We start from the raw sequence: 25,480 nt of genomic DNA on the forward strand, positions 1-25,480 counted from the left end.
TATTTTCAAAAGGCATTTAATAAGGTATCACACATGAGGCTGGTTAAGAGCGGATACTAGTTGTGGCTAGCATATTAGCAGAGATACAGGATTAGCTAACCAGTAGAGAGAGTTGGAAAGGTTGTCAGGAAAGCAACACGACCTAGGTGTCAGAACTGAAGGTATTACAGGTCAGGAATTCTTTATCTGAAAACTTTGGGGCCAACTGGTTTGGACAAAGGATATTTTCAGTTTTTGGATTCATAATAATCAGGTCCAGGTCCTTTGGGGAAAAAAACCCTTCACTTTTAGGCCATTTTGGACCAAGCAATATTTTCTTCCCAGAAAACAGCATATTGACATTCCTGAAGGGCTTTTGCCCAAAACGTCGATTTTCCTGCTCCTCAGATGCTGCCTGACCTGCTGTGCTTTCCAGCACCACTTTAATCTTGACTCCAATCTCCAGCATTTGCAGTACCCACTCTTACCATGTTGACAGGTCTGTGTGGGCAAAATTCTGAAAAGATCTTAGAATTTTGGATCTTCGGTTTTTGGATGTATGTATAATGGACTTCTGACCTGTATCGTCAAATTTGTGAATGTTGTAAAAATAGATGGGAAGTCAAGTAATAAGGATGACACAAAGAATCTATAAAGGGATATACACAGGTTGGTGGGTGAAAATTTCACAGATGGAATATAAATGTGTGAAAATGAGAAGTTGTGCACTTTGACAGGCAGAATATAAGACTGCAGAATAACATTAAATAATGAAAGACTGCAGAACCCTGCAACACAGTGATTTGGAGGTCTTTGTGCATGAATCTCAACAACCTAGTATTTGAACAGGTATCAGGGAAGATAAATAGACTGTTGGCTTGTATTTCACAGGGAGTGGAGTTTAAAAATAAGGAGGGTTGGGGAGAGGTAGGAAGACGAGTTCTTTGTAAAACTATACAAAGCACACCTGGAATGCTGCGAACAATTTTGGCCATCTTATCTAAAGAAAGACATGATGACATTGAAGGCTGGAAAGAGATAGGCAGACAAGAGAGATAAAGCAGAGAGACTGATCAACACATGATAAGTAGTGTACTCAGTCATATTACACACAGGAGTATCTTTCACTTCTCACAAGTAGTACAGAACGTTGTTTTAATTATCAATAATTTTGACTTGATTGAGAAATTGAGTTATGTTCTGTTCAATTGTGATTAGTTGTAAAGAATTTCTGGAAGGAAGAATAGCCAAATGGTCCACATTAAGAGGCCATGGATTTATGGTTGTTTTCTGGGCTCAAGCCAATGTAAATTTAAGCTAACAAAATGTGAAAAGGCTTTCAGATAAAATGCCCTCTTTTCAAAGACACAGCGTGTTTTAAAATAATTTAGTTTTCTAACTATTAATTTTGAATAGCTGTTTCAAGGTTTATGTTGCTTTCTCTTTGCTATTTTTAACACAGCAGCTTTTTGTGGCATCAAACATTGTTCTTATAGTTAAGAGGATATTACTAGGTTTTGGAGATTACTTCGATGCATCAGTTGGGACATTTGGCATGATATACAATGATGAGGAGAGACATTACATACTTCAAGCAGATGCATAAATTCCTGTATTCATACCATATTATCTTGGTAGAAATCCACAAAGTTAGTAAGCTGAAAGAGACAAGCTGTCATTCATGGGAAGTGACTGAAATTTTAAAGGAAGAAATCAGGAGATAGTAGGAATAAAATCAGTAACATGACAACCATTTTTAAATACATCAGTTAGGATTGGGTATATACAGTATAGTCAATATAAGATTGATTGTGTGTTGTTCATGTTTAGCAAGCCAATTCAAGTTCAGGACATCTCTGATGACACACAGGAGGCAGCGACTTGCAAGATTTAATAAGCAATGATTCTTAGGGATTCAGCACATGAAGACCAAAAACAGAAAGATAACTTTGGTAAAGGAAGAGCAAAAGAGGCGTGCAAAGTCAATCAGAAACCCGAATAAATCAACCAGAAATCACTTTATATTATTATTCTTTTCTACTCCACACAACAAACTTAAAATCTCTACACATTGTGAAATGGGTCTTGAAACTAATCAGGTTTACCTTTAGATTTGCTCTCTCAATGCAGCCTATAATTGCAACTGACTTAGATCTTAAAGGTAAAATGAACTGCAAAATCCTTCAAGGGAACACATGCAAGTTAATGGATTGAGCCTTCATAATAATAGGCAAAATGTGCATCATTACCAGACTTTGCATGAAATTCTGCAACATTTTAATGAAACAAATGATAAACTAATCACAGGGAAGAGACTAGATATAGAAAATATTACTTACCTTTAAGATATGGAAACCTACAACACATTTCATTTTTATGAGCACTTGGTGAATCATTGCATAGCCATGGCAGCTCTCCATTTCTTGGACTCTTTGCTGGTTATACTTGGTCAAAGTAAGTACAATTTTCAATGCTAGAGCTTGGGTCCTTTCACAGTTACTAATCTCGACAGACTGGAGAAGAAGAAAATAATTAATCTTCCAAATAGAAAAAAAGACAATTATTGATCTGTATGCATACAATTTTTAATTGGCAAAAGTAAAAGTCAATACTTTTCTTTTCTCAAGTAACAAAATATTAATCAGTCAGATGGGCTCAATATTTAGTTTTTGAGACTAGTTCTCCTGAATTCTGGTATCAAAGTGCCATGCAAAATGGATGCATGTGTAGAGTAACATACATACAACAAGCTTGCTTGCAATGACAAGTATGGCTCAAATAGCCTTCTGAGAATTGTCAAAGTTTGGTCTGTGCCTCATCCCAAAGATCCCCCGTGTCTAGGCTCGAACTAGACCCAGCTCCCAGTGGGTGAAATCAGTGTATGACACAGAAACACAAAGTAACAAGACTAGGCCATTTCATTCTTCAAGCCTGCTCTGCCATTCAATATGGACATGGCTGATCATCCAACTCAGCACTCTGCTCCCATTTTCTCCCCATATCCTTTGACCCCTTTTTGACCAAGAATTATATCTAACCTTGCCAGATCCATTACCTAAATCCAATCTAGAATCATTTACACCCCGTGCCAAATGGCAAAAAGTCAGCTTAATGTGGTACTTGGTCTGGTATAACTGAAAATCAAAGCACATAAAAGTGGAATGAAATTTCTATGCTGCACCTTTTGCATTGTTTCCTTTAACCCAAATATCACATGATACTTGAACAGATGCAGACAGCTTGTTCATACGTAAGCATGCCACAGATTTATAGCTACCAAATTAATCTGCAAGAAAGCAAATATATATGGGTCTTTCCAATCAAATACTTAATAAATATGCACATTAAGTATCAAAAAAGAGAGATCACTATCCATCTGATAGCCAGTTTCATCATTGCTCATGCAACACCTGCCCACATTTTTCATTGGCACCTTAGAACAGCTTAACACGTCTTGCTTGTGCACAGAACAAACCTGAACATGGCAAGCTCCCAATTTTCCATCCTCAGATCAAAACATCGGAGAATGGGATGGACTGTCACAGGCTCACTGGACAAAATCGTCCCTGTCTGCTGCAAAATGTTACAAACTTGTGTTGTTCCACTTGTCCAACTGAACCAAACTCTGTTCTGACCCACTGGTAGAGAGGACAGCATTCAAAAGTTGAAATCCTGAGTTTTCCCTTGCGAGCGTCAAGGTGCTCAAACAAACATCTCTGGAGCAGGTGGAACTTGAACTTGTACCTGAGTGCCCTAGCTCAGAGGTAAGGATACAACCATTGCATCAGAAGAGCCCAATGAGCCAAAGTTTTTTTTTATATCCAGAAGTGCTATCACACAAAACTGGATGGCTTTTTCCATCACCAAATCACCCATGGCAATTTTCGCCTATTAACTACCACCACTGAATCATCCTTGTTTCCCACTGTTCAATTTACATGCAGAGCATCAGTCTTCTACTTTGTAGATACTTTTAATAAACCTGCTGAAGAGGACTTGAACCTGGACCTTCAGATCTCAAGGTAGAACACTATCACTACATCACAATAGCCCCCAAGCCACATTGTTTGTTTTGCTCCTTTTAAATGCTGAACCAAATTGCAAACTATTTTTCTCAAACCTTTTCAGAGATGTTATTACACAACTTTGTATCAGGTGAGACTACAACCCGGGCCTCCCAGTCCACATGTAGGAATGCTACCATTGTACCACAAGAGGGCCCATGAAGAACCAAAATGTATTTGTTTTTTTGAATATATTTTTCTAATCTAACTGTACAGAGATGTTATTACATACCTCAAGAGTAGGTGGAACTTGAAGCTGAGTCCCAGTCCAAGGGTAGGGACATTACCACTGCACCCAAGAGTACTACCCTACTTTTCTAATCAGCCTTTTTAACGATGTTATTACACATCTTTGGTGCGGGTGGGACATGAAGACAGGTCTATTGGTCCAAGGTACGGACATTACCACTACTCCCCAAAAAGGCCTTCATTCGAGCCAAATCTAACTCTAATTTCTACAGTGATTTCATCTGAAACCAATTAACTGTCTACTAATCAGGAGCTGGCTCATTTCAAAAATGGGTAATGTTTGGATCATTGCGCTGCTAAGGTGTTCATGAGAAGCATCTATTGCTAAGTAACTCAAAAATGACCATCTCTTACCCTGGCAAAGAGAAAGATGAACACACCAATTCCTCCAATTTTATGCAGGATACGCTGAAGGTCTTGATGCTCCAAAGGCTGCAAGTTCTTTAGCTGCTGAGGTTTCATTACATTGCTTTGGATATTCTTCAAGCTAAATGGCCTTTGTGATGAAATAGTTCGCGTTTGGCCCTTGAGTCGAATAACTGGCTCGTAGATTGTATATTGAGCAGGACATCTTGGATTGTAAACAACAGAAAGACTATCCTACAAAACAAAAGGAAACAAACTCTTGTTTAAAACCCATTAACATTGCTATTGCCACTCATAAAATCAATGATAGTTCACACATTGTACATTGATTTACATGTATCAACCAATTATGACACTGGAAAGGGTTAAAATTGAAAAGATAATGATGCAGGATAAACTGTTTGTAGTTACAATTCATAAGACACCAGGCCCGGATGAGTTGCATCCAAGGATGGTAAGGGAAATGAGTGTGGGAATTCCAGAGTCTCAGACCATAACTTGATCACATGGAAGAGAAAAAGGACAGGAGAATTGCAAACACTAGCACATTATTTTAGAAAAAAGGGTTTACAGATAAATCCTACACTTATAAATCCTTTAACCTCAGTGATGGGGAATCCAAGATACAATAATTTGGGTCAAAACTAAAAACATGGACAGAAACAGGTGTTAAGGGACATTAATGTTTAACCGCGACACGGTGGCTCAGTGGTTAGCACTCTGCCTCACACACCAGGGTCCCACATTCAATTCCAGCCTCAGGCGACTGTCTGTGTGGAGTTTGCACATTCTCCCAGTGTCTGGGTGCTCTGGTTTCCTCCCACCGTCCAAAGATGTGCAGGTTAGGTGAATTGGCCGTGATAAATTGTCCAGAGTGCTAGGTGCGTTAGTCAGAGGGAAATGGGTCTGGGTGGGTTACTCTTCGGAGGATTGGTGTGGACTAGTTGGGCCGAAGGGCCTGTTTCTGCACTGTAGAGAATCTAATCTAATCAGAATCTTTTGAACAAATGATAGAGAAAGCCAATGAGGGTTAACTCCAAAAGGCATTTGATACAGTACCACGACAGGTATTTGAGCAAACTTCTGTTCACAGAATAAAAGGAGCAGTACCAATATGGATATGCAATTTTTATTTATTATTTTTGATTTGGAGCTGTGAACAGTGTTCTCAAAGTAGGAGCTCGATTTAAAACAAAGAACAGAACAAACAAACTGATATCTATGAGGTAATGCGTGGAAGTTAATTGCACGTTGATTCATGTTCAAAGAATGCTCTGGACAGTTCAGTACCTGAGATACACTGTGCTCAAACAGATGACAGATGTTTGGATATTAATTGAATACTCACAGGGAAACAGGTGTCCACTAGTTGAGCAAAAAGAAGCCAACAGTTGAATTCTTATTGAACTGTGGAAGAAGGATTGTAGCTACCAAAAGGTGGGAAAGAGATCTGATCGGTCTCTAGTTTTTATATACAATTATCCTCCCATTATCAACTTATTGAAAGTTTGGAGAATAGAATCTCAGATATAAGTACTAAGTTAATATTCCTTGGTGCCTAATCAAAGCTATGTGCATTGACCAATGTCTTCAGAAACCAAGCAAGATAGAATTCCATTTGCTTGCAATATTATGGATTGTGACCACTGCTTAAATGAACTAGCCAATTACATTTCCTTCAATCTATCCCTTAACTGAAAAACAATGAAGGGGTGAGAATCAATGAAGATTGGGTTTAGATCACAGAGATAATTAGATTGCCTAGTTGTTAGCTTTGCTCTGTGGAAGTTACAATATTAATAATAAATTACTAATCATTTTGTTTAAGTTATATACATGGTGTCTAGTATCAGTTATTCACAAAGTCTGGTTAGGAACCATTGGGATCAATTTGAAGGTCACCGAATGTTTTAATTTTATTGCGTTGTAAATACAGGGGGAGGAGGAGGCTTTCTGTCTTTCTGTTGTTATGGACCAGCACAGCAGGTCAGGCAGCATCAGAGGAGCAGGAGAATCGATGTTTCGGGCATATGCCCTTCATCAGAAATCCCGAAATGTCAATTTTCCTGCTTCTCAGATGCTGCCTGACCTGCTGTGCTTTTCCAACAGCACACTCTCGACTCTGATCTGCAGCATCTGCAGTCCACACTTTCTCCTCGTCACGGACCAAGCCAGACCTCCTCAAAACATTTCAAGAAAATAACCCAGACTCTAACTTTGCTCGACATTTTAAGCAGCTGTAACGCAGATATTCCAGGAGGGATGCAGCTGGTCAAACCACAGTTTTAAAAACTGGAATTTATTACAAGATTATGGAATGAAACACAAACAAAAAGAGAACAGAATACTGAATAACTTAACCTATCTGAAAACCCAACAGAACGTCTCAACTTAATGATACTGTTCCAATATTTGCAGCAATGCCCATAAACACCCCTCGGCACAAAAGTTAAAAATCAGGAGAGATATCAGAGAGAGAATACCAGCATGGACCTGCTTCTTTGGGTCCAGCAGCTTTCCAAACAGCCAGACTGCTTTCAGAGAAAAACTAGACCAAACCAAACCAGAGTAAAGCTGAGCTGAGAGAACTGGCCATTCCCCCTTGTTGTACAAGTTTTTTTAAACTTGGAAGCTTTTTTCCTGAGGCACTGTTAGTTATAATCAAATTGGCCATAAAACCTTCCGACTTAGACTTTTCAGAGTCTGTCTATTACGACCTCTCTGAGAAAAAGAACCAAAGGACAACATAACCTTGTGAAAGGAAGAACATTGTCACATCACCCCACTTAAAAAAAGAAATCAATATTCAAAGATGGCTTCATTTTAAAATTCCTTAATCTTAAATTGTTGGTACTCTACACCACACACATACAATACATTGACAATAAACATACAAACCTGCATTCTGTTTCACTCCTGCCACTGAACGCCTCTGTTTCTCAATGAAGTCTTGACAATGCATTGGCAATCACATTTTCTTGTCATGCCACATGCACAATTTTCAAACTGAATGGCTGTAACAAGCTCCATCTAAACAATCTGGCATTTTTGTCCTTAAATTTCTCCACAAACTTCAATGGGTTATGGTCAGTGTATATGATTGTCTCAGATACCAGATACTGGTAACATAAACACTGAAATGTTGTAACACCACCAGCAAGCTCAAAGTCTCCTTCTCAACTGTTAAATATTTCTGATGAATGTACAGTTTCGTGGAGAAATACCCATTAGGTCTTTTTGCCTTCTCGTCGTCATCTTCCAAGAGCACAGAACCGATACCCACAAATCTTGCATTGATAGCCACCTTGAATGGCTATTAGATGTGGCTAATACTGGGGCAGTGGTTAACACAGCTTTCGGGCTGTCAAATGCCTTCTGACAATCTGCTTTCTCCTGAAACTTCTTGTCTTTATTTAGCAATTCAATGAATGGAGCAGCCACACTGCTAAAATTTGCTACAAATTTTTGATAAAATCCACTCAATCCCAGAAATCGTAATACTGCTCTTTTTGTTGATGGTATGGGAAACTCCCAAATTACCTTTGATTTTACATCCTGTGGGGTCATTTGTCCATGTCCAATAACATGGCCCAGGAAGGTGACTTGGGCTTCGGCAAATTCACTTTTAGCCAGGATTATCACTAAGCCTGCTTCTAAAGTCAATCAAACAACTCTGATAAATGTTGCAAATGTGCCTTCCACATGGGATTAAAGATCCCACCAGGTCATCTAAATATATGACACAGTTATGTAATCCAGCAATGACCTTATTGGTTAGTCTCTGAAATGTGGCTGGCACAATTTTCATACCAAATGGCATGACTTTAAACTGATATAGTCCATTACAAAAGCCAAAATTGCCTTTACTCTTTCTGACAAATGTAAATGCCAGTATCCTCTGAGCAAGTCCAACTTAGAAATGTAAGTTGCCAGTCCCACCTTCTCAACACAGTCTTCCAAACATGGAATCGGATACGCATCAGTCTTTGTAACTGCATCGACTTTGTGAAATTCCATACTTAACTGTTGGGTACCATCTGGTTTTGGCACTATTACTGTCGGTGAGCTCTAGTCACTAACTCACCTTGATTACATCATCTTGGAGCATGCATTCAATCTCCTTTTAAAACTGTGCCAACTTTAGAGAATTATGCTTAGAAGGATGTTGCTTAATCGGAACAGCTTCTCCTCTCTCTACACCATGCATAATTAGGTTTGTGCCTCCCAGCTTATTTCTACACATCTCCCCATGTGATAGCAATAATTATTTCAGGTCATTTCAATTTTCCTCTGTAAGGTAACTCAATAATTTAACCCAATTTTTGACAACTTCCTCATTGTCCAATTTAGTTTGAGGAATGTCCAATTCAGAATCATCTGAACTTGGTTCTTCACTGTGTTGTAACCAATAACACATTCTCTTCTTGCTTTCCTTCCCTGTCAAAATACATGACACACACAGATTTATTTCTGCCTGCAGTCCTTATCAAATAGTTCACCCCACTCAATTTCCTTTCGACTTTTATAGGTTCACCACTACAACTAACCTTATCCCTGATAGCAAAATTGCAGATTTTTGATTTCTTGTCTGCTTCCTGTTTCATTGTATGCAGTGATACTTTTAAATGCTGTCTAGCCAATCCCCCGCTCTATTTAATTGTTCCCCAAAAATTTGACACACAGTCCAAATATATGATCTTTGAATTCGGACTTACCAATTTCTCCTTAATCAATTTTAGCGGTCTTCTCACTTCATGCCCAAAAACTAATTCAAATGGACTGAATTTGGTTGATTCATTTGATGCATCTCTGATTGCAAAAAGTGCAAACGGAATTCCCTTATCCCTATCATCTGGATAGTCTTGACTATAGCCCACAACATGGTCTTTAATGTCTGATGCCACCTTTCTAGTGCTCCCTGTGAGTCTGTGTGGTATGCAGTAGATTTGAATTGTTTTATTCCTAAGCTATCCATAACTTCCTTGAATAATTTTGACTTGAAGTTTGACCATTGATCTGATTGTCCCCTTCAAAGATTTCCCTTTTATCCTGTGGTAAATTATTCTTATGAACTACCTTTCCCTTTCCATGTGCGGATTTATCTTTTCCCTAATTTCCATTCCTCACGGATTGAGATTGATTTTGGAAAACAAACTTTGATTTATGGACCAACTCTTAATCGTCAGCCATTTTAACTGCTAATCTTGCTGTTTTAACTCTCTGGATTCCACATGAGTTCTCACTGCTACAGGAAGCGGATTTTTGAATACTTCCAAAATAACTGTCTCTAAAAGCATCATAGGTTTGCTCTGTTTTTATTGTCCTTATCCACCTATTGAAATTACTTTGTTTGATCCTTTCAAAGTCAATGTATGTTTGACCAGCATCCTTCCATAAACTCCTGAAACATTGTAAGCTTCTGGCACAAGTTCATATGCATTTAAAATGTCTTTTTTCACCTCCTCTATATGTTCAAGATACCTCTTCTGACAGTGATGCAAATACCTCACTAGCTCTACCTATAAAGGTTTTGTTTGGATCAACAAAACCCACATGGCCACTGCATTTGTTTAGCCATCTTTTCAAACGAGATGAAAAAGACTTCCACATCCTTCTCATCAAATTTAGGCAATGCTTGAATATATTTAAACGGTTTCTCACCAGGCCTTTGGCTACCACGGGTTGCTCATCCTTACTCTCTTCTCCACTGTGCTTATCTTCTGCCTTCAGCTCCATCCTTTTAAGCTGACTTTCCTGTCTAAGTGCTAATGCCTGAAGTTCAAACTCCCTCTTTCATCCTTTCTTCTCATTCTCTGTCTCTTTGTTCTGCTAAAACAGTTTGTCCTTTTTCTGTTTCCATTGCTTTTAATTGCAATTCAAACTGTTTCATTTCTGTTGCCCTTTCCTTGTCTTTTGCCTCTAACTCAATTCACTTAAGTTTCTAATGAATTTCGCCACCTCTAAAGATTCCGATGGTGTTTCTAGCAATTTAAATTATGAGCTATTGCTATAATTATCTCTCCTTTCCTCACGGAAGGAGACTGCTCCAGCTCCAGCTTATCTGCTAACTCCAGCAGCTTGGCCTTAATTGCCTTTTGCAAAACCTCCAAAGTCACTTCTTCCACACCTAGAAAACTCTTGGTAACTGCAAAAACCTTAAGTACTGTTTAAATCAACTGAATTCAACACCCAGAACAAAAGACACTAACACCTACCACTCGCTGCTTTCGATTCCAACCCTAATCCCAAACTGGAACTATAGATCAAATCCCGGACGAGCCTCCAACCTATTATGGACCAGGCCAGACCTCCTCAAAACATTTCAAGGAAGTAGCCCGGACTCTAACTTTGCTCGCTATTTTAAGGGGGTGTAACACAGAGATGCAGTTGGTCAAACCACACAGAGTTTTTCAGGAGAAATGTCAGAGAGAGTGTACCAGCATGGACCTGCTTCTTTAGGTCCCACAGCTTCCAAACCAGCCTGACTGCTCTCAGAAAAAAATTTAGGACAGGTAGGTGATAATCTGAAGGCTTCCTTGCACATGTTCTGATACCATGAAACATCATGCACCTGGAATCAATGTTGAGGATGGCTTTGCTGATTTCTGAGTCATTGCTCATGAAGTATGGTTCTGAGAGGATAACTATAACTGTCTATTACTTTTCTGATAATTCCTCCAAATTTGGCATAAGCCCAAGATGTTAATATGGCAGGCTTTGAGGATCGAGGGATTTGCTGTTGTCATTTCCAATTCCTAGGTCAATTCCTGGTTGTCTGCACAGTTTCAAAACTTTTCTAAAGCTGTTTGATATAACCGAATGGCTTGCTAGGCAATTCCACAGCCAATCATATTGCTGTGCTGATTCACATATAGACTCGACCAGCTGAGGATAGCAGATTTCCTTCCCAAAAGGACATGAGTGAACCAAATGACTTCCTACTGCATTCAAAAATGGTTTCACGTGATTGCACTGACGGGCAAAAGCAGACTGATTGGATGGTTATTGGCCTGATTGAATTTGTCCTAAATTTTGCAGACAGGATATACCCATGCAATTCAGGCTTTTGTGATTCACTGGCAATACCCCTACCAAAGGGCCTGAGTTCCACCTCTTATAGCCCTGGCTCATAAAATGTCAGAACAGATTAAAATATCTACACCTGGGAAATTTTCCACCTTGTCAGGGACAAAGCAGTGTTGTAGCTGTATTGGATCAGCTTGGCTACAGATACATCAATTCTGGAGCACAGGTCTTCAGTATTATTGGCAGAATGTTATCAGATTGAATATCTTTTTCAGTATCCGGTGCTTTCAGTAATGTTTGATATCAAATTAATTGCATTGACTAAAAACTGGCACATCAAAATCCTCAGGAGGAAGCAGAAATTGTTTACTAGTTTCATTAATGCATATGCAGAGACAGCATTAAGTGTGTTTGGGAGGGAGGTCGAGCAAGCCATTTAATGGCCAAGTTCCAAGGTCTGACTAGTTTGGTTTCTAATATCTTGGTAGTTAATTAGCACAATAAGTAACCACAAAATCAAGTTCGATCAATTAGTCTACCAAAATCTCTGGCTGGGGTGAGGGACATTCCAGTGCTTGGAAGTTTTGAGAACAATAGTTTCAAAGTAATTTGTTACTCTCAAGCATGATGTACTTGCAGATGGTAGGTCAAATGACACACATATAAGCAGGTACCAAAATATCAACCTTTACTGGATTGAGAGACTTTGTAGTCATTTTAGTGCACCCTCTAGTGGAGAAATCAAGCTCAGATTACAATGTTACAAGATTATGAACTTTGCCTTCCATCACCAATTCTCTTTTCTCTTTAAGTAACATACTAAGGGGTTTTCTAAGGTATGTTATTTGAAACTCAACTGTAACCCATTTACACAAAGGTCACAATCAAAACTTGAACTACTCATAGAAAATCAAATCTACTGCTGATATACCAGTCTGCAGCCTCAATCAAATTTGTGGCTCCAACAGAAGTTCTGAGTATAGCTAGATAACTTTTGAGCAGCTGCTCAAAAGTTAAGAAGAGTAGGGGAAAAGAAAATCACAACTAAATGTGAATTAGAAAATGTGTTACCACAAGATTGTTGAGGCAAACAACAAATTCATTGAAGGGGAAGTTAAATCAATACACGAGGAAGAAAGGAGAAGAAGAATATGTTGCAAGGTGAAAGGCACTCAAGTACAACATAAATAGATTTATAGATTTGAGTGGCCTATTTGTATTGTACATTTCTATATATTTCCAAAGGAAGTTGTAAGGTGCAATCAGCAGTTATCTCGGTTAGTTTCTCCTTCCATGCCTCGAAGACAGTGTGTCAATTTGGACATCACAAAGGAGAACACCTAACCTAGCATACAATATGGTTAGAACCTGGGACATACTGGGTCTGCAGAGGTAACCAATTCAACTAACTGAATTATTAGCAATGTCCAGCTAAACCTCCTTACCTAGTTAGGTAAAGTAACCTCAGAATTGGAGCAGAGGCGATGGCTATTTGGCGTATTTTTCCTGTGCAAACCCTTTGCTTAAAACAAAACTGTCCTGTTAATTCAACCTTACTGCCCCTTCTCCATCAGCCTGCAACATTTTCATTTTCAAGTACATACTTAATTCCTTGGAATTTGCCTCCCATCACCCTTTCAAGCAGTGCATTAAAGATCATAACTCACTGCATTGAAAAAATTATTTTGAAAGGTGGCATTTATTTTAACTAATAGTCAAACCACAATTGCACATTTAGCATATCATTGGGCACTGGATTTAAGCAAATCAGTTAGGAATATTCTACTCACCACCAGAGGGCTAGTGTCCACTTCTTTATATTTCATGAAAAAATCACTAATCTGATCACATTGTAGAATCTCCAGAGTAACATACTTAGAGTAATTCGCTTGCAATTTGCCATATTTACAGGGCATGATGGTGGTGACATCAGGTCCACAGACATATAAATAATAGGCTTCTTCCGGCCCGATCTTGGCACCTATTATAAAATGCACATCTGAGTAACAATATTTGCAGAGAAAGGAAATAGTTTAAATCCACAAAACTTAATTATTATGCTCTGTACTCTAGCTTTAATGTAATTGAGATTTATCAATTAGCATAATTAGACAACAGCATATAGGCAGTAAAATATATAACTTTATAGTTTATTGTTCCAATGTTGGGTTCATTAAGAATTTGCACATTTTCTCCCATAACACTGACCAAATGCATTCCCATTGAAAACATTTTAAAATATACTAATTTGGTGGATGAGTGGAATTTCTCAGTCAGGGTTCAGACTTTTTTTATTCACAGGATATGGCATTGCTGACTATTCCTGCATTTTCTGCCCATCCTTAACTATCCAGAGGATTTAACAATCTTCCAGAGGGCAGTTAAGAGTCAACCACATTGCTGTAGGTCTGGTGTCACATGTAGACCAGACCAAGGATGGCAGTTACTTTCCTCAAAAGGAGATGAGTGAATCAGATGGAAATTTCTGACAGTTGACTATGGTATCATCGGATTTTTTAAAAAACAAATGTAATCTAAATTCCACCACCTGCTGCAGCAGGATTCTAATTCATGCCCCCAGAACATGACCTGGATCACTGGATTAGTAGTCTAGCAATAATAACACTACACTATCATGACACCTCGTGCATGGTCACATGGAAAATATTAAGGGGTAAAAAAAATCTGTGTAGTGACTATTTAAAATATAACATTTAATGCTTCCATGTGTTATGGCATACGCTGAAGTTATACTCGCACTATCAAAGCAACTTAAAATGTGGAATTCAAATATGAATTCTGTGCTTTCATTCTGACAAGACCATTCACCTAAAACCCTAATGAGGGGCTCATGGTCAGTGGAACATGAATAATTTGACTGAGGAAGTTTGACAAACATACTGGAGTTTTCTTAAAATATGTAACTAGTACAATAGATGAGGGAGAACCAATGGATACAGTTTATATGCATTTCATAAAACTTTTGATAAAGTTCCACATAAGAGGTTAGTGGGCAAAATCTAAGTATGTGGTAATATTTTAGCACAGATTAAAATTTAGCTGACAGACAAGAAAGAAAGTTCAGGAATAAATGGATCTTTTTCAGAGTGGAATACAGTGATAAAGAGGTATCCACCAGTATCAGCGCTTAGACCCAGCTACTCCCAATATATATCAAAGATTTTGATGAAGAAATCAAATACAATATTTGCAAGTTTGATGATTACACAAAACCGGGTAGAACAGAGAATGGTGAGGACAATGTAAATCGCCTTCTGGATGATTTAGATAAGTAAAATGAAAGTAAAGTAATGGCAGATGCAGTATACAGTGGCTAAGTGTGAAAGTGTCCACTTCAATAACAAAAACAGAATGGCAGAGTATTATTTAAAATGATAAACTAGGAAATGGTGACGTACAAAAGGACTGGTTGACCTTTTATACTAGTCATTGAAAGCAAGAATGAGGTACAGCAAGCAATTAGGAAAGCAAACAGAACATTGAACTGCATTAAAAGGAGGTCAGAGTGTTGGACTAAAGTCATTTTATTGCAGTTGCATGGGGCCCTGGTGAAACCACACGTCTGGAGTACTGTGTTCAATTTGGTGTCCTTAAGGAAAATGACTTGTCATAGAGGTAGTGCACCAAAAGATTCACCAGACTAATTTCTGGATTGACACGTGCGTCATATAGGACAGATTTGATTGAGTGGAACTATATTTACTGGAGTTTAGGTGAATTGGGGAAAGGGGGGGGTGGGCTACAGTCACATGACCTCCCAACTCCTATACTCAATGCTCTGACTGATAAAGGAAAACATATCAAAAGCCTTTTCCCAATCCTACCTACCTGCAACTCCACTTTCAAAGAACAATGAACCTAAACTCAAATGTGTCTTTATTCAGCAACACTCCCCTGGACCTTACCATTAAGTGTATAAGAGTTCCTTCATCTGTGTTAATATGGTAAGAGAATGTCATGTGCCGTAATCTTTCGCAGGAACCTTTTAAATGGTTCCTTATGCAAGGCCTTTTGGAAACTAATTTACCAGTTTTCCCTCTATGTGTCACTTCATCAAAAAAATCCTGTAATAAATTAGGTAAACAGTTTCCCTTTCCGAAAACTCCACTGATCCTGTTCCTAAGCCCTAGATGAATAGCTATCGATAAAAGTTTGAATTAAGACATAGAGTCATAGAGATGTACAGCATGGAAACAGATCCTTCGGTCCAACCCATCCATGCTGACCAGATATCCCAACCCAAACTAGTCCCACCTGCCAGCACCCGGCCATATCCCTCCAAACCCTTCCTATTCATACACCTGTCCAAATGCCTCTTACATGTTGCAATTGTACCAGCCTCCACCACATCCTCTGGCAGCTCATTCCATACACGTACCACCCTCTGCGTGAAAAGGTTGCCCCTTAGGTCTCTTTTATACATTTCCCCTCTCACCCTAAACCTATGGCCTCTAGTTCTGGACTCCCCGATCCCAGGGAAAAGACTTGTCTATTTATCCTATCCATGCCTCTCATAATTTTGTAAACCTCTATAAAGTCACCCCTCAGCCTCCGACTCTCCAGGGAAAACAGCCCCTATTGTGATTATACTTGCAGCCTGAGACAGAAATTGTGTCAACATTCAAAATTAGATGACTGAAACAAAAAAAAAGAGTTTAAAGGACTTGGGATGGCAGTAAATATAATAACAATGATAACTGGTCTAGAGGGTAAGTAGTAAAATGGACACTGGGCTAAACAGCCTGTTTCATGGAATTACTTTGATGTAATTATGTGAAAAACTCTTAGAGAAAGTGTAGAAAAGGTTAAATTCTTATTAAATTGTTACCATTAAAAAGAAGCAAGCTTCCAATACTCCAAATTCCAGCCAACCGAGTTGCATCTTCTTGATGGGGTATACTGTAGCCAATCATTGCAAAAGTTTTATTACTGTCAGAGGACAGGCTGCTCTTTCGAGGAACAGTATAATCCAAGGCCACATCAGACTTTCTGAAAAATACAAAAAAAAACCCATCACTGAAAAGACTCAATGAATCTTTTGATATTTGTCACCTCAGTCATTAGAAAAACTACTCAGGCAGGTACAGGTTCTGTACAGCCATGTGTGGATGATTTTCATACTTGACATAGATCACCTTGTACAATATATTTACAGTCAATTAACAATTATCGTAGTGGTGGATCAATATGAATGAACATAAAATCAAGGAAAAGCTCAGCCAACTACTGGCCAACCAGATTAGCCTCAGTAGTGGGAAAATACTCAGAAATAACACCCCAAGTCAAAGTCACTTGGATAAATATAGATTAATTAAGAAAAGCTAGCATGGATTTGTTAAAGGCATATTGTGTTTAAGCAATCTGACTGCCTTTGGACTACCAAAGGCCTTTGATAAACAGTGACATAACAGGCTGGCAAGGAGAGTTAAAGCCTGTAGAAGAGGAAGAAGAGCTGCATGAATATATTGTTCCTTCATGTTGGGAAATAGTAGTGGTGAAGGGTTATTTCTTAGCTGGGGAAGGTCTACATTCAGGATGCAAGGTGTCAGTACTGGAACTATTTTACTTCACTTATTAATTATTTTGAATCATATTAGGGAACAATTTCAAAATTTGCAGGCAATAGCAAACTTTGAAAAATAATAGGATAACGATAAGATTTCAAGAGGACAAATGGAGTAGCTGAACAAACGGCAAATTAAATTTACTGTAAAGATCAAAAAGCCAGGATGAACAGGGAAAGGCAATGATAATAAAGCATACAATTCTCAACAGGGTGCAGAACCAGACCTGGGATTGTGTGTAAAGATCATTGAAGATGACAGCGCAAAGAAAGTGGTTATGATCACAGTTGGGATTCTGAGCTTTCTAAATAGAGGCATACAGTTCATATAATCATTACAGTGTGGAAGAACATCCCACCCAGAATTCCCCACCACTCCCATAACCCTGCTCTGCTCCGGGCTAATATACCCAATGTATATATCCCATCTGATATTAAAGAGTTGTTTTGCTCTGCTGACCTACAAGAAATTGATGTCCTGAGGCTAAGGTGGGATGCCTCTGACTTACAGATAAGGTAATTTCTTACAATTTATCTCCTATTATCCAGAGCCATTTACATGACCATTTCACTGCATTCAGAGGTATTGACATTTTCATCCCCTATTCAGAAATCAATAAGATCAAAAAGCACATCAAATCTATAATCGAAAACATGCTTATGCATCTAACCCACTGGGCCAGAAATATCCAGGTCACTTTGGTGGAATCAGGGTCAGGGTCAATAAGAATAAGTTGGAATTCCGACTACTCCCTGTAGTTGAAAAATAGAATTCACACCAGTTCTGTCCATTAAGGGATGATTTGCATTACATTGTTTCTGGAGGTGAGGTGGTCACTGCATTGTGTCTTGAGTAGCATGTGACTGTGAGGGAGTGGCTAGGGGTTGTCTTGTGTTGCATGTGAATGCGAGGGGGATGGCTGGGGGTTTTTGTGGGCATTACTAACTGTGATGTAGATTTGGTATAAAGGAAGGACTGTTTCAACACACCTCACAAGCATGGCAGGACTGTTCAGGGTTTCTCCAAAGCTTGTATTGTACTGTGCTTAATAAAATTTTGCTTGTTCACAGAGGGTGGTGTGTTGCAGTTGCATCAAGTGCATAAGATTCTCAGGATAAAAATAACTTAACACCAGGACACTATGAGCAATTTAGCACAGCCAATTTACCTAACCTATACATCTTTGGACTGTGGGAAGAAGTCAGAACACCTTGAAGAAATTCACACAGACATGGGGAGAACATGCAAACTCTACATAGATAGTTGCCTCCGGTGGAATCAAACCTGGATCCCTGGTGCTTTGAGGCAGCAGTGCTAACCACTGAGCCAATGTGCTGTCCACAGGCAAGTATGTTACAGACAATCTTTAGAAAATATTGGCTCCACATTGACACAGTATCATGTCCATTTTAGGCACTGCGCTTTAGGATGGATGCAAATATACCAGACAGGCTAAAAGTGTTTAGGAGCGTAGTCCCAGGGATGAGTGACTTACGTCAAATGAACATATCTAGAGAAACTAGAACTGTACTTCAGAGGAGTTTGAGAGGAGATTTGCTCGAGTTGTTCAAAATGGAGAGGTCTGAACAAAGTATTGACTGAAAATGTTCCCAATGGCAGAAGGATCAAATGGACGCTAAGATGAGTGGCAAAAGAACCAAAGACATGAGGAAAACGTTCTGTTAAACAATGAGTGGTCATGATCTGGAATCCAGAGCCTGAGTGTGTGATAGAGTGCATTTCAAAAAGGAACTGGATAATATCTTAAAAGGAGAAAAACTTACAGGACCACTGAGGAGGAGTAGAATGGCATCAAGTAAGTTGCTCTTTCAGGCTACCAAAGCAGGGGCTGAATGCCCACCTCCTGTTTTGTAACTATACTATTCTATCTTCAGTTTAAAACAAAACACAAGCCCTTTCATCAGAATGTCTTTCAAAGGAATTAATAAAAATGATTCACTTTGGTATGCTGATCTTGATTTCTGTTCAGTTTACTTGTTTTAAAAATATTGTAAAGTTTGACCCAAAGTAAAGAAAACTAAGGAATTCTGAGGTTTGCTACTGATTCAGTTTTGTCACACTACTGAAACCAGCCAACTAATAAACTTCATATGTATCCATATTCACCCTTAATTTGCAACCCTCTCGACAGTAAGTAGCAGTGCAAGCATGCTAGGTTCATTATCTTTCAGAATCAATTGCTCTCCATTCTGCAAGTAAATATCATTGAATCTGTCCAAACCCTATACCAAAAGGAACTAGTCTATTAGTGCATTACTTCAGTTAAATTAGAGCATTCCACGTAATCATTTGGCTGAAAAGAGAAAAACTGTTGCTGTATTTTTGATCAGGGTAGAGGGAAATATCTAAACTGTTGGAAACGCAGCAGGATTCACTAAATTCTTACATATTTGATCCAGTTTCTGCATGAAAGAACTTTAGTCAATAAAAGCAGATATTATGTGATGAGTATCCTGCATCAGAAAAGTTTGAAATGACATAAGGCAGGACATGAAAATTCTGTATTGGGTGGAAGAGGATGGCTCAGGACAAGAATGACAGAAATCCCAAGACTGTGATAGATCATAAGAATGAAATGCAAACGAGAAGAAATAGGACATTCAACTCTTCAAGTTTGTTTCATCATTCAGTGAGATATTGGCTAATCTGATAATGCTCAACTCCACTTTCTTGCCTTTCCTCCACAAACCTTGGTTGAAAATCAATTTATCTTAAAGTCAAATATACTAAATGACTCTGCTATTTCATCCTTGATAACAGAATCCAACATATTCCCAATAATGTTCGAAATAACTAATTAAGCTAACTGGCCTATAGTTTTTTTTTGTCTCCTTCCCTTTTTAAGGTGCTACATTAGCAGTTTTATTTGGTTCTTTAGAACTTTTGCAGAATCTGGCAATTCTAGAAAGATTACCACCAATGCTTCCATCATTTCCCTTACTACTTCTTTTAATAACCTCGAATATATCCCATCAGGTCCAGGACACCTGTTGGTCTTTAGCCCTAGTAGTTACACTGGCACCGGCCGCCCCCAACCAGAGATAGTTTTGGTGCTTTCTCCTCTCGTCCATCTGCGTTTGATTATGCTTTCATTTTTGCAATGTTATTAGTACTTCTGCTGTGAACACCAATGCAAAGCATTTATTCAACTCCTCTACCATTTTCTGGTTTCCCATTATTATTTCCCCAGCTTTGTTCTTTAAAGGGGCCTATATTAACTTTGATCTCTTTCTTCCTTTTCAAATATTTAACGAAGCTCTTGCTGTCTACCTTGATATTATTTGCAAGCTTATCCTCGAAGTTTATCTTCTCCCTTTATTTATTTTGGTATCTCCCAAACCTTTGTCTCTCTAATTAGTTTAAAGCCCCCTCTACAGCCCTAGATATCTGGTTTACCATGACACTGGTCCCAGCACAGTTCAAGTGAAGCCTATTGCCCCAGAACAGCTCTTTTCTACCCTAACACCAGGATTAGTTCCCCTAAAACCCATTCCAATCACACCAATATTTGAGCCACCACATTTAACAGTTATAGGTTCTTGCTAATCTTGTAAAATCTTGATTTTAATTGCCCTATTCCACTTTGTAAAGCTCAAATAATAATCTTAAGATTATTATCTTGGATATTTTGCTTTCTAATTAATTTTGCTTCCAGCCATACCTCCTTTCTAGTCCTATCAATGTCATTGATACTAAGGTAGATGACGACAACTGGATTACTCCCCTTCTACTTCACAGCTGCAGAGAACAGTATGTATTACCATTATGACCTTATTTTCTCTGTTACTCTTCCCCCATGACCTCCCCCCACCAACCATGGCAACTGGCTCCCTGTTTTAAGGTGCTGTAGTCAATTCACTTATCCTCTCTGCAGGCCACACACTAATCTCCAAGATTAGCAAGAACCTATAACTGTTGGGACAATTACCAGAGCTGAGGGTCCTCAATTGCAACCTCCTGGATCCTTACATCTGCCTCACTTGCAGTCACACATGTCCCTGATCAGAAACCAATCGTGAATTACCTAATCTGTGGGGTGGGAGACTCTGGAGCGAAACATCTCGTTAACGTTCACCTTCTCCAAAGTGGTGCAATATTTGCAGCGCAGGTTCAAAATTACTTGACCTGCCAACATTTAAAGATGTGCCCACTCTGGATCACATTGGTATCCAGCAGCTTCTACAATATCAAAAGATCAACAGTAAAAAGCATAGATGGAGTTCACTGGAGTAGCATGCTGGAAATCAAGCCTGCTATTCCAAGAGTCATCTTTAAAGTTTTTTTTCCAAAAATACTCAAAGCTTCCTCTATTAACCAAACTTTAGAACACATTGCTATACTTGACAGGAATCATTATTATATATTAGAAGTGATTACTCTACCCACAGGAAAAGGGTGATAAATATTGGCAAATACTATTAAAAATCTAAAAGATGGAATAAAGTACTGTGGATGTCCAAACAGACTTAGGGGTTCAGATTCAGAGACCTTTAAAGTGTCATGAATAAGTGCAGAAAATCATCAAGGCAGCTAATGGAATGTTGGTTTTCATTTCTAGAAGATTGGAATACAAGGATGCAGAACTATTGCTGTGGTTACACAAAACCTTAATTAGACCCTACTTACTGTACTGAGAGCAGAACTGGGCACCAAATCTTGAGGATATAAAAGCTTTGAAGGGAGGACAAAGTAGGTTTACAAAAAAAAAAATCAGTTACAAGGAGATATTGCAAAAATTCGGCCTGTTTTCTCTAGAATTTAGACGGTTAAAGGGTGATCTGATTGAAGACTTCGAAATATTAACAGGAAAAGACAGGGTAGATCAACATGAACTATTTCCATGGGTTGGGGTTTCTCAAACTAGTGGCCATAGTCTAAGAACTAGGGACAGGCTATTCAGGAGAGAACAATTTTTGGAAGTCTCTTGCACAAACAGTAGATGCTGGATCAGTTGTTAATTTTAAATCTGAGAAAGATACATTCATGTTAAGCAAAGATATTGAAGGATGTAGACCTAAGAAAGGTACATGGAGTTAGACTACAGATTAGTCGTGACCTTATTGACTGGCAGAACAGGCTGGAGGGATCGAATGATCCACTTGTGATCCTATGCTCTTATGACACCTCGTTACATGTGCATACTACAGACACAGTGGGGTGAATAAAACAATGACGGGGGAAAATTGGAAACAGTATTGTTGTCTTTGTTTACAAGTTCTGTTAATCAATGTTCTTGTTGATAAGAAGGTTTCTCCTTGCCCATTCTTTTGCAAGATGCACAAGGTAGCTGGTTCACCAAGTGTTTGACTTATCAAATTTCTTAGTTTAGTGGAACTGAGGAAAAGATAACCCTTTTGTCAAGTTTAAAGTGGCTTACTGCTGAGAATGGAGAGAGCTCCTGACTGTATGAAGATCTGATAGTTTGTCTGTATGTTGTTCTCAGACCCAAGCTTTTTACTTTTCTGAGAACTAATCACATTGTTGTTAGCCATCAAAAGGCCCTTAGGAGGAAATGAGTTCTGCAGATGCTGGAGATCAGAGTTGAAAAGTGTGGTGCTGGAAAAGCACAACAGGTCAGGCAGCATCCGAGGAGCAAAAAAAAAACAATGTTTTGGGCATGAACCCTACTAAGAGAAAAAGTGAGTACTACAGATGTTGGAAATCAGAGTCAAAAAATGTGGCGCTGGAAGATGGGGGGGAAGGGGGGAGCTGATGGGTGGGAAGGAAGATGGACAGGCAGAACATTTAAACAGGGGAGTGCTGAGTTGGAGGGTTGGATCTGGGATGAGGTGGGGAGGGCAGATGAGGAAACTGGTGAGGTTGACATTGATGCTGTGTGGTTGGAGGGTCCCAAGGGGGAAGATGAGGCATTCTTCCTCTTGGCGTCAGGTGGTTTGGGTTTGGCGGTGGAGGCAGTGAAGAACTTGCATGTGGGAGGGGGAAATTGAAGTGATCAACTACAGGGCAGTGGGGTTGTTTGCTGCGTGTGTCCCAAAGATGCTCATGCAAGTCCTTGGCCACCTCCACTGCCAAATCCAAGTGACCTGATACCTAGAGGAAGAACAGATCAAAGTTGACATCACCAGTTTCCTCATCTCTCATCCCAGATCCAGCCTCCAATTCGGCACCATCCTACCTGTCCATCTTTCTATCCACTCTACCCTCCTCTCCAACCTATCACCACCAACCCCACCTTCATCTACCTACCACCTTCCCAGCTATCTCACCCCTACCCCATATTTACCCCATTCGTCCTCCCAACATATACCTGATGAAGGGCTTATGCCCGAAATATCGATCCTCCTGTTTAACTTGCTGTGCTTTTCTAGCACCACATTTTTCCAATCAAAAGGCTCTTGGCCAATGATAACTGTCAAAAAGTGTGCCACTGGAAAAGCACAGTCCGTTAGGCAGCATCCAAGAAGTAGGACTTGTACACGAGACCAAACAACTTCTTGTTGTCAACCAAAGCTCCATTTATAAACAGACCCTTAGCTCCAGTTTATCTGTAAACACTAATCTTTAATTACTGCTTGTTCAAGTTATGCTGTGGCTTTAAGAGATTATTTTGTTCTGGTTTTTTTTTTTGAAGAGGCACTGAGCAGTCTAGTTGGAAAGCAAGTAAATAGCTAGTGAGGCTTTGGGCTATTTTTAAAGTTGGAACAGTAGAAGCAGCCTGAATGGGTTTGGCCAAACTCCCACTGAACCAGAATCTTTAGTTTAGCTTTCAGTAGTTGCTTTCAGGGTCTTGAAGTAGTGAAAGCTTTTTCTCTCTCTTGATTACAGCCAAAAGCGGAGGGTTCTCTGCTTGTTATGCGAGTTGTATATGTGACAATCTGGGTTCTGAGTTTTCCTTTTGCCAAAATTGTGTTTATGGGATATTATTATATTGGAACAGTTAATTAGTAATAATTACTATATCTATTATTCTAACTTTTCCTATAGAGTTACGTTAATCCAATTCCTTCTTTCTTTCATTGTGTTTTAACCATAGTGTATGAATAAAGTGTCTTTTGCTTTAAATCTGATAGTTTGCCCAACTGAATTGCATCTGAAAAGCAACATCCTACATTTACGTTTAAAATAAGAAAACATTAGAGTCTGGACTACCTTCCGAATATTTTCAGAGGGGTTTAGTCTGGTCCATAACAAAGCTTTTGAAAACATACAGCAATCCTTTAGAACACTAATTTAAACATACAGGACAACTGCCGTATCTGTGCAATCGTTTTCTGCAGTTTCATGGCCCAAACATATTATAGGGAGTGTTCCAGCACCAGGGAGCTGGGGGGGGTGAGGGGGTGTGGAGGGGGTGTCTGCCGGGAAGGTATATTTCCCTTTTAAATGAATGGGTTTGCTCTTATCTGTGGTTTCGGGTTTCCATTGTAGGTCTTGGAACGTATCCCCCGCCAGTACAGGGGCAGTGGTTATTGTTCTCTCATTTCAGTTTACAGTTATAAAAAGACACCTCCAACTCACCTCCACCCTTTAGATGATTAATTACAATTTCAAAACTTCGCTTCATCACAAACATGCAATACACGAACACCAAAACGCAAGACTTGCATCAATTTACAATCTTTTCCATAATTTTACATTTAGGACAATACTTGAAACATTATTTGCATTACACAGATGTAATGCAAATAATCTTTACAGTAAATACTTGCAACAAAAGATGACAATCTAAACATTCATGCATTCAAAGCTTCAAACTTTTCAATGAAGGCTAGCATTAGTATAAATTAGTTCCTTGCTATTGACTTCAAATTGTCAAAGAGCTGACGTCACCACCGAAGTCTCTCTTTCTACAGTACAGTATTACTTCGGAAATTAATAAACAAAAATTACTGATGAAACTCAGTCGTTCTGCTGAAAAGTCACCAGACTTAAAACGTCTGATTTCACCCCATATATGCTGCCAAACCTGCTGAGTTTAATCTGCAATTTTGGTTTTTGTTTCAAATCTCCAGCATCTACAGTTCTTTGTTTTATTTATTTTAATACTACTTCTAATAATGATTAGATTAGATTCCCTACAGTGTGAAAACAGGCCCTTTAACCCAACAAGTCCACACCGACCCTCTGAAGAGTAACCCACCCAGGCCCATTTCCCTCTGACAAACGCACCTAACCAATGGGCAACTTAGCATGACCAATTCACCTGACCTGCACATCTTTGGACTGTGG

General features: G+C 39.0%; 1 protein-coding gene across 2 annotated transcripts in view; it reads right to left on the bottom strand.

Annotated features, from left to right (window-relative positions):
• lyst (lysosomal trafficking regulator) overlaps positions 1-25,480 on the bottom strand; it is a 357,679-nt gene that overhangs the window by 130,096 nt on the left and 202,103 nt on the right. For both annotated transcript variants that reach the window (XM_043680023.1, XM_043680014.1), the window contains exons 15-18: positions 16,534-16,694; positions 13,475-13,665; positions 4,647-4,892; positions 2,319-2,492 (exon numbers count right to left, since the gene is read on the bottom strand). In XM_043680023.1, the coding sequence (XP_043535958.1) occupies positions 2,319-2,492; positions 4,647-4,892; positions 13,475-13,665; positions 16,534-16,694 (772 nt within the window). The remainder of the gene's footprint in view (positions 1-2,318; positions 2,493-4,646; positions 4,893-13,474; positions 13,666-16,533; positions 16,695-25,480) is intronic.

Source organism: Chiloscyllium plagiosum, chromosome 3 (assembly GCF_004010195.1).
Source record: "Chiloscyllium plagiosum isolate BGI_BamShark_2017 chromosome 3, ASM401019v2, whole genome shotgun sequence".
Lineage (NCBI taxonomy): Eukaryota > Metazoa > Chordata > Chondrichthyes > Orectolobiformes > Hemiscylliidae > Chiloscyllium > Chiloscyllium plagiosum.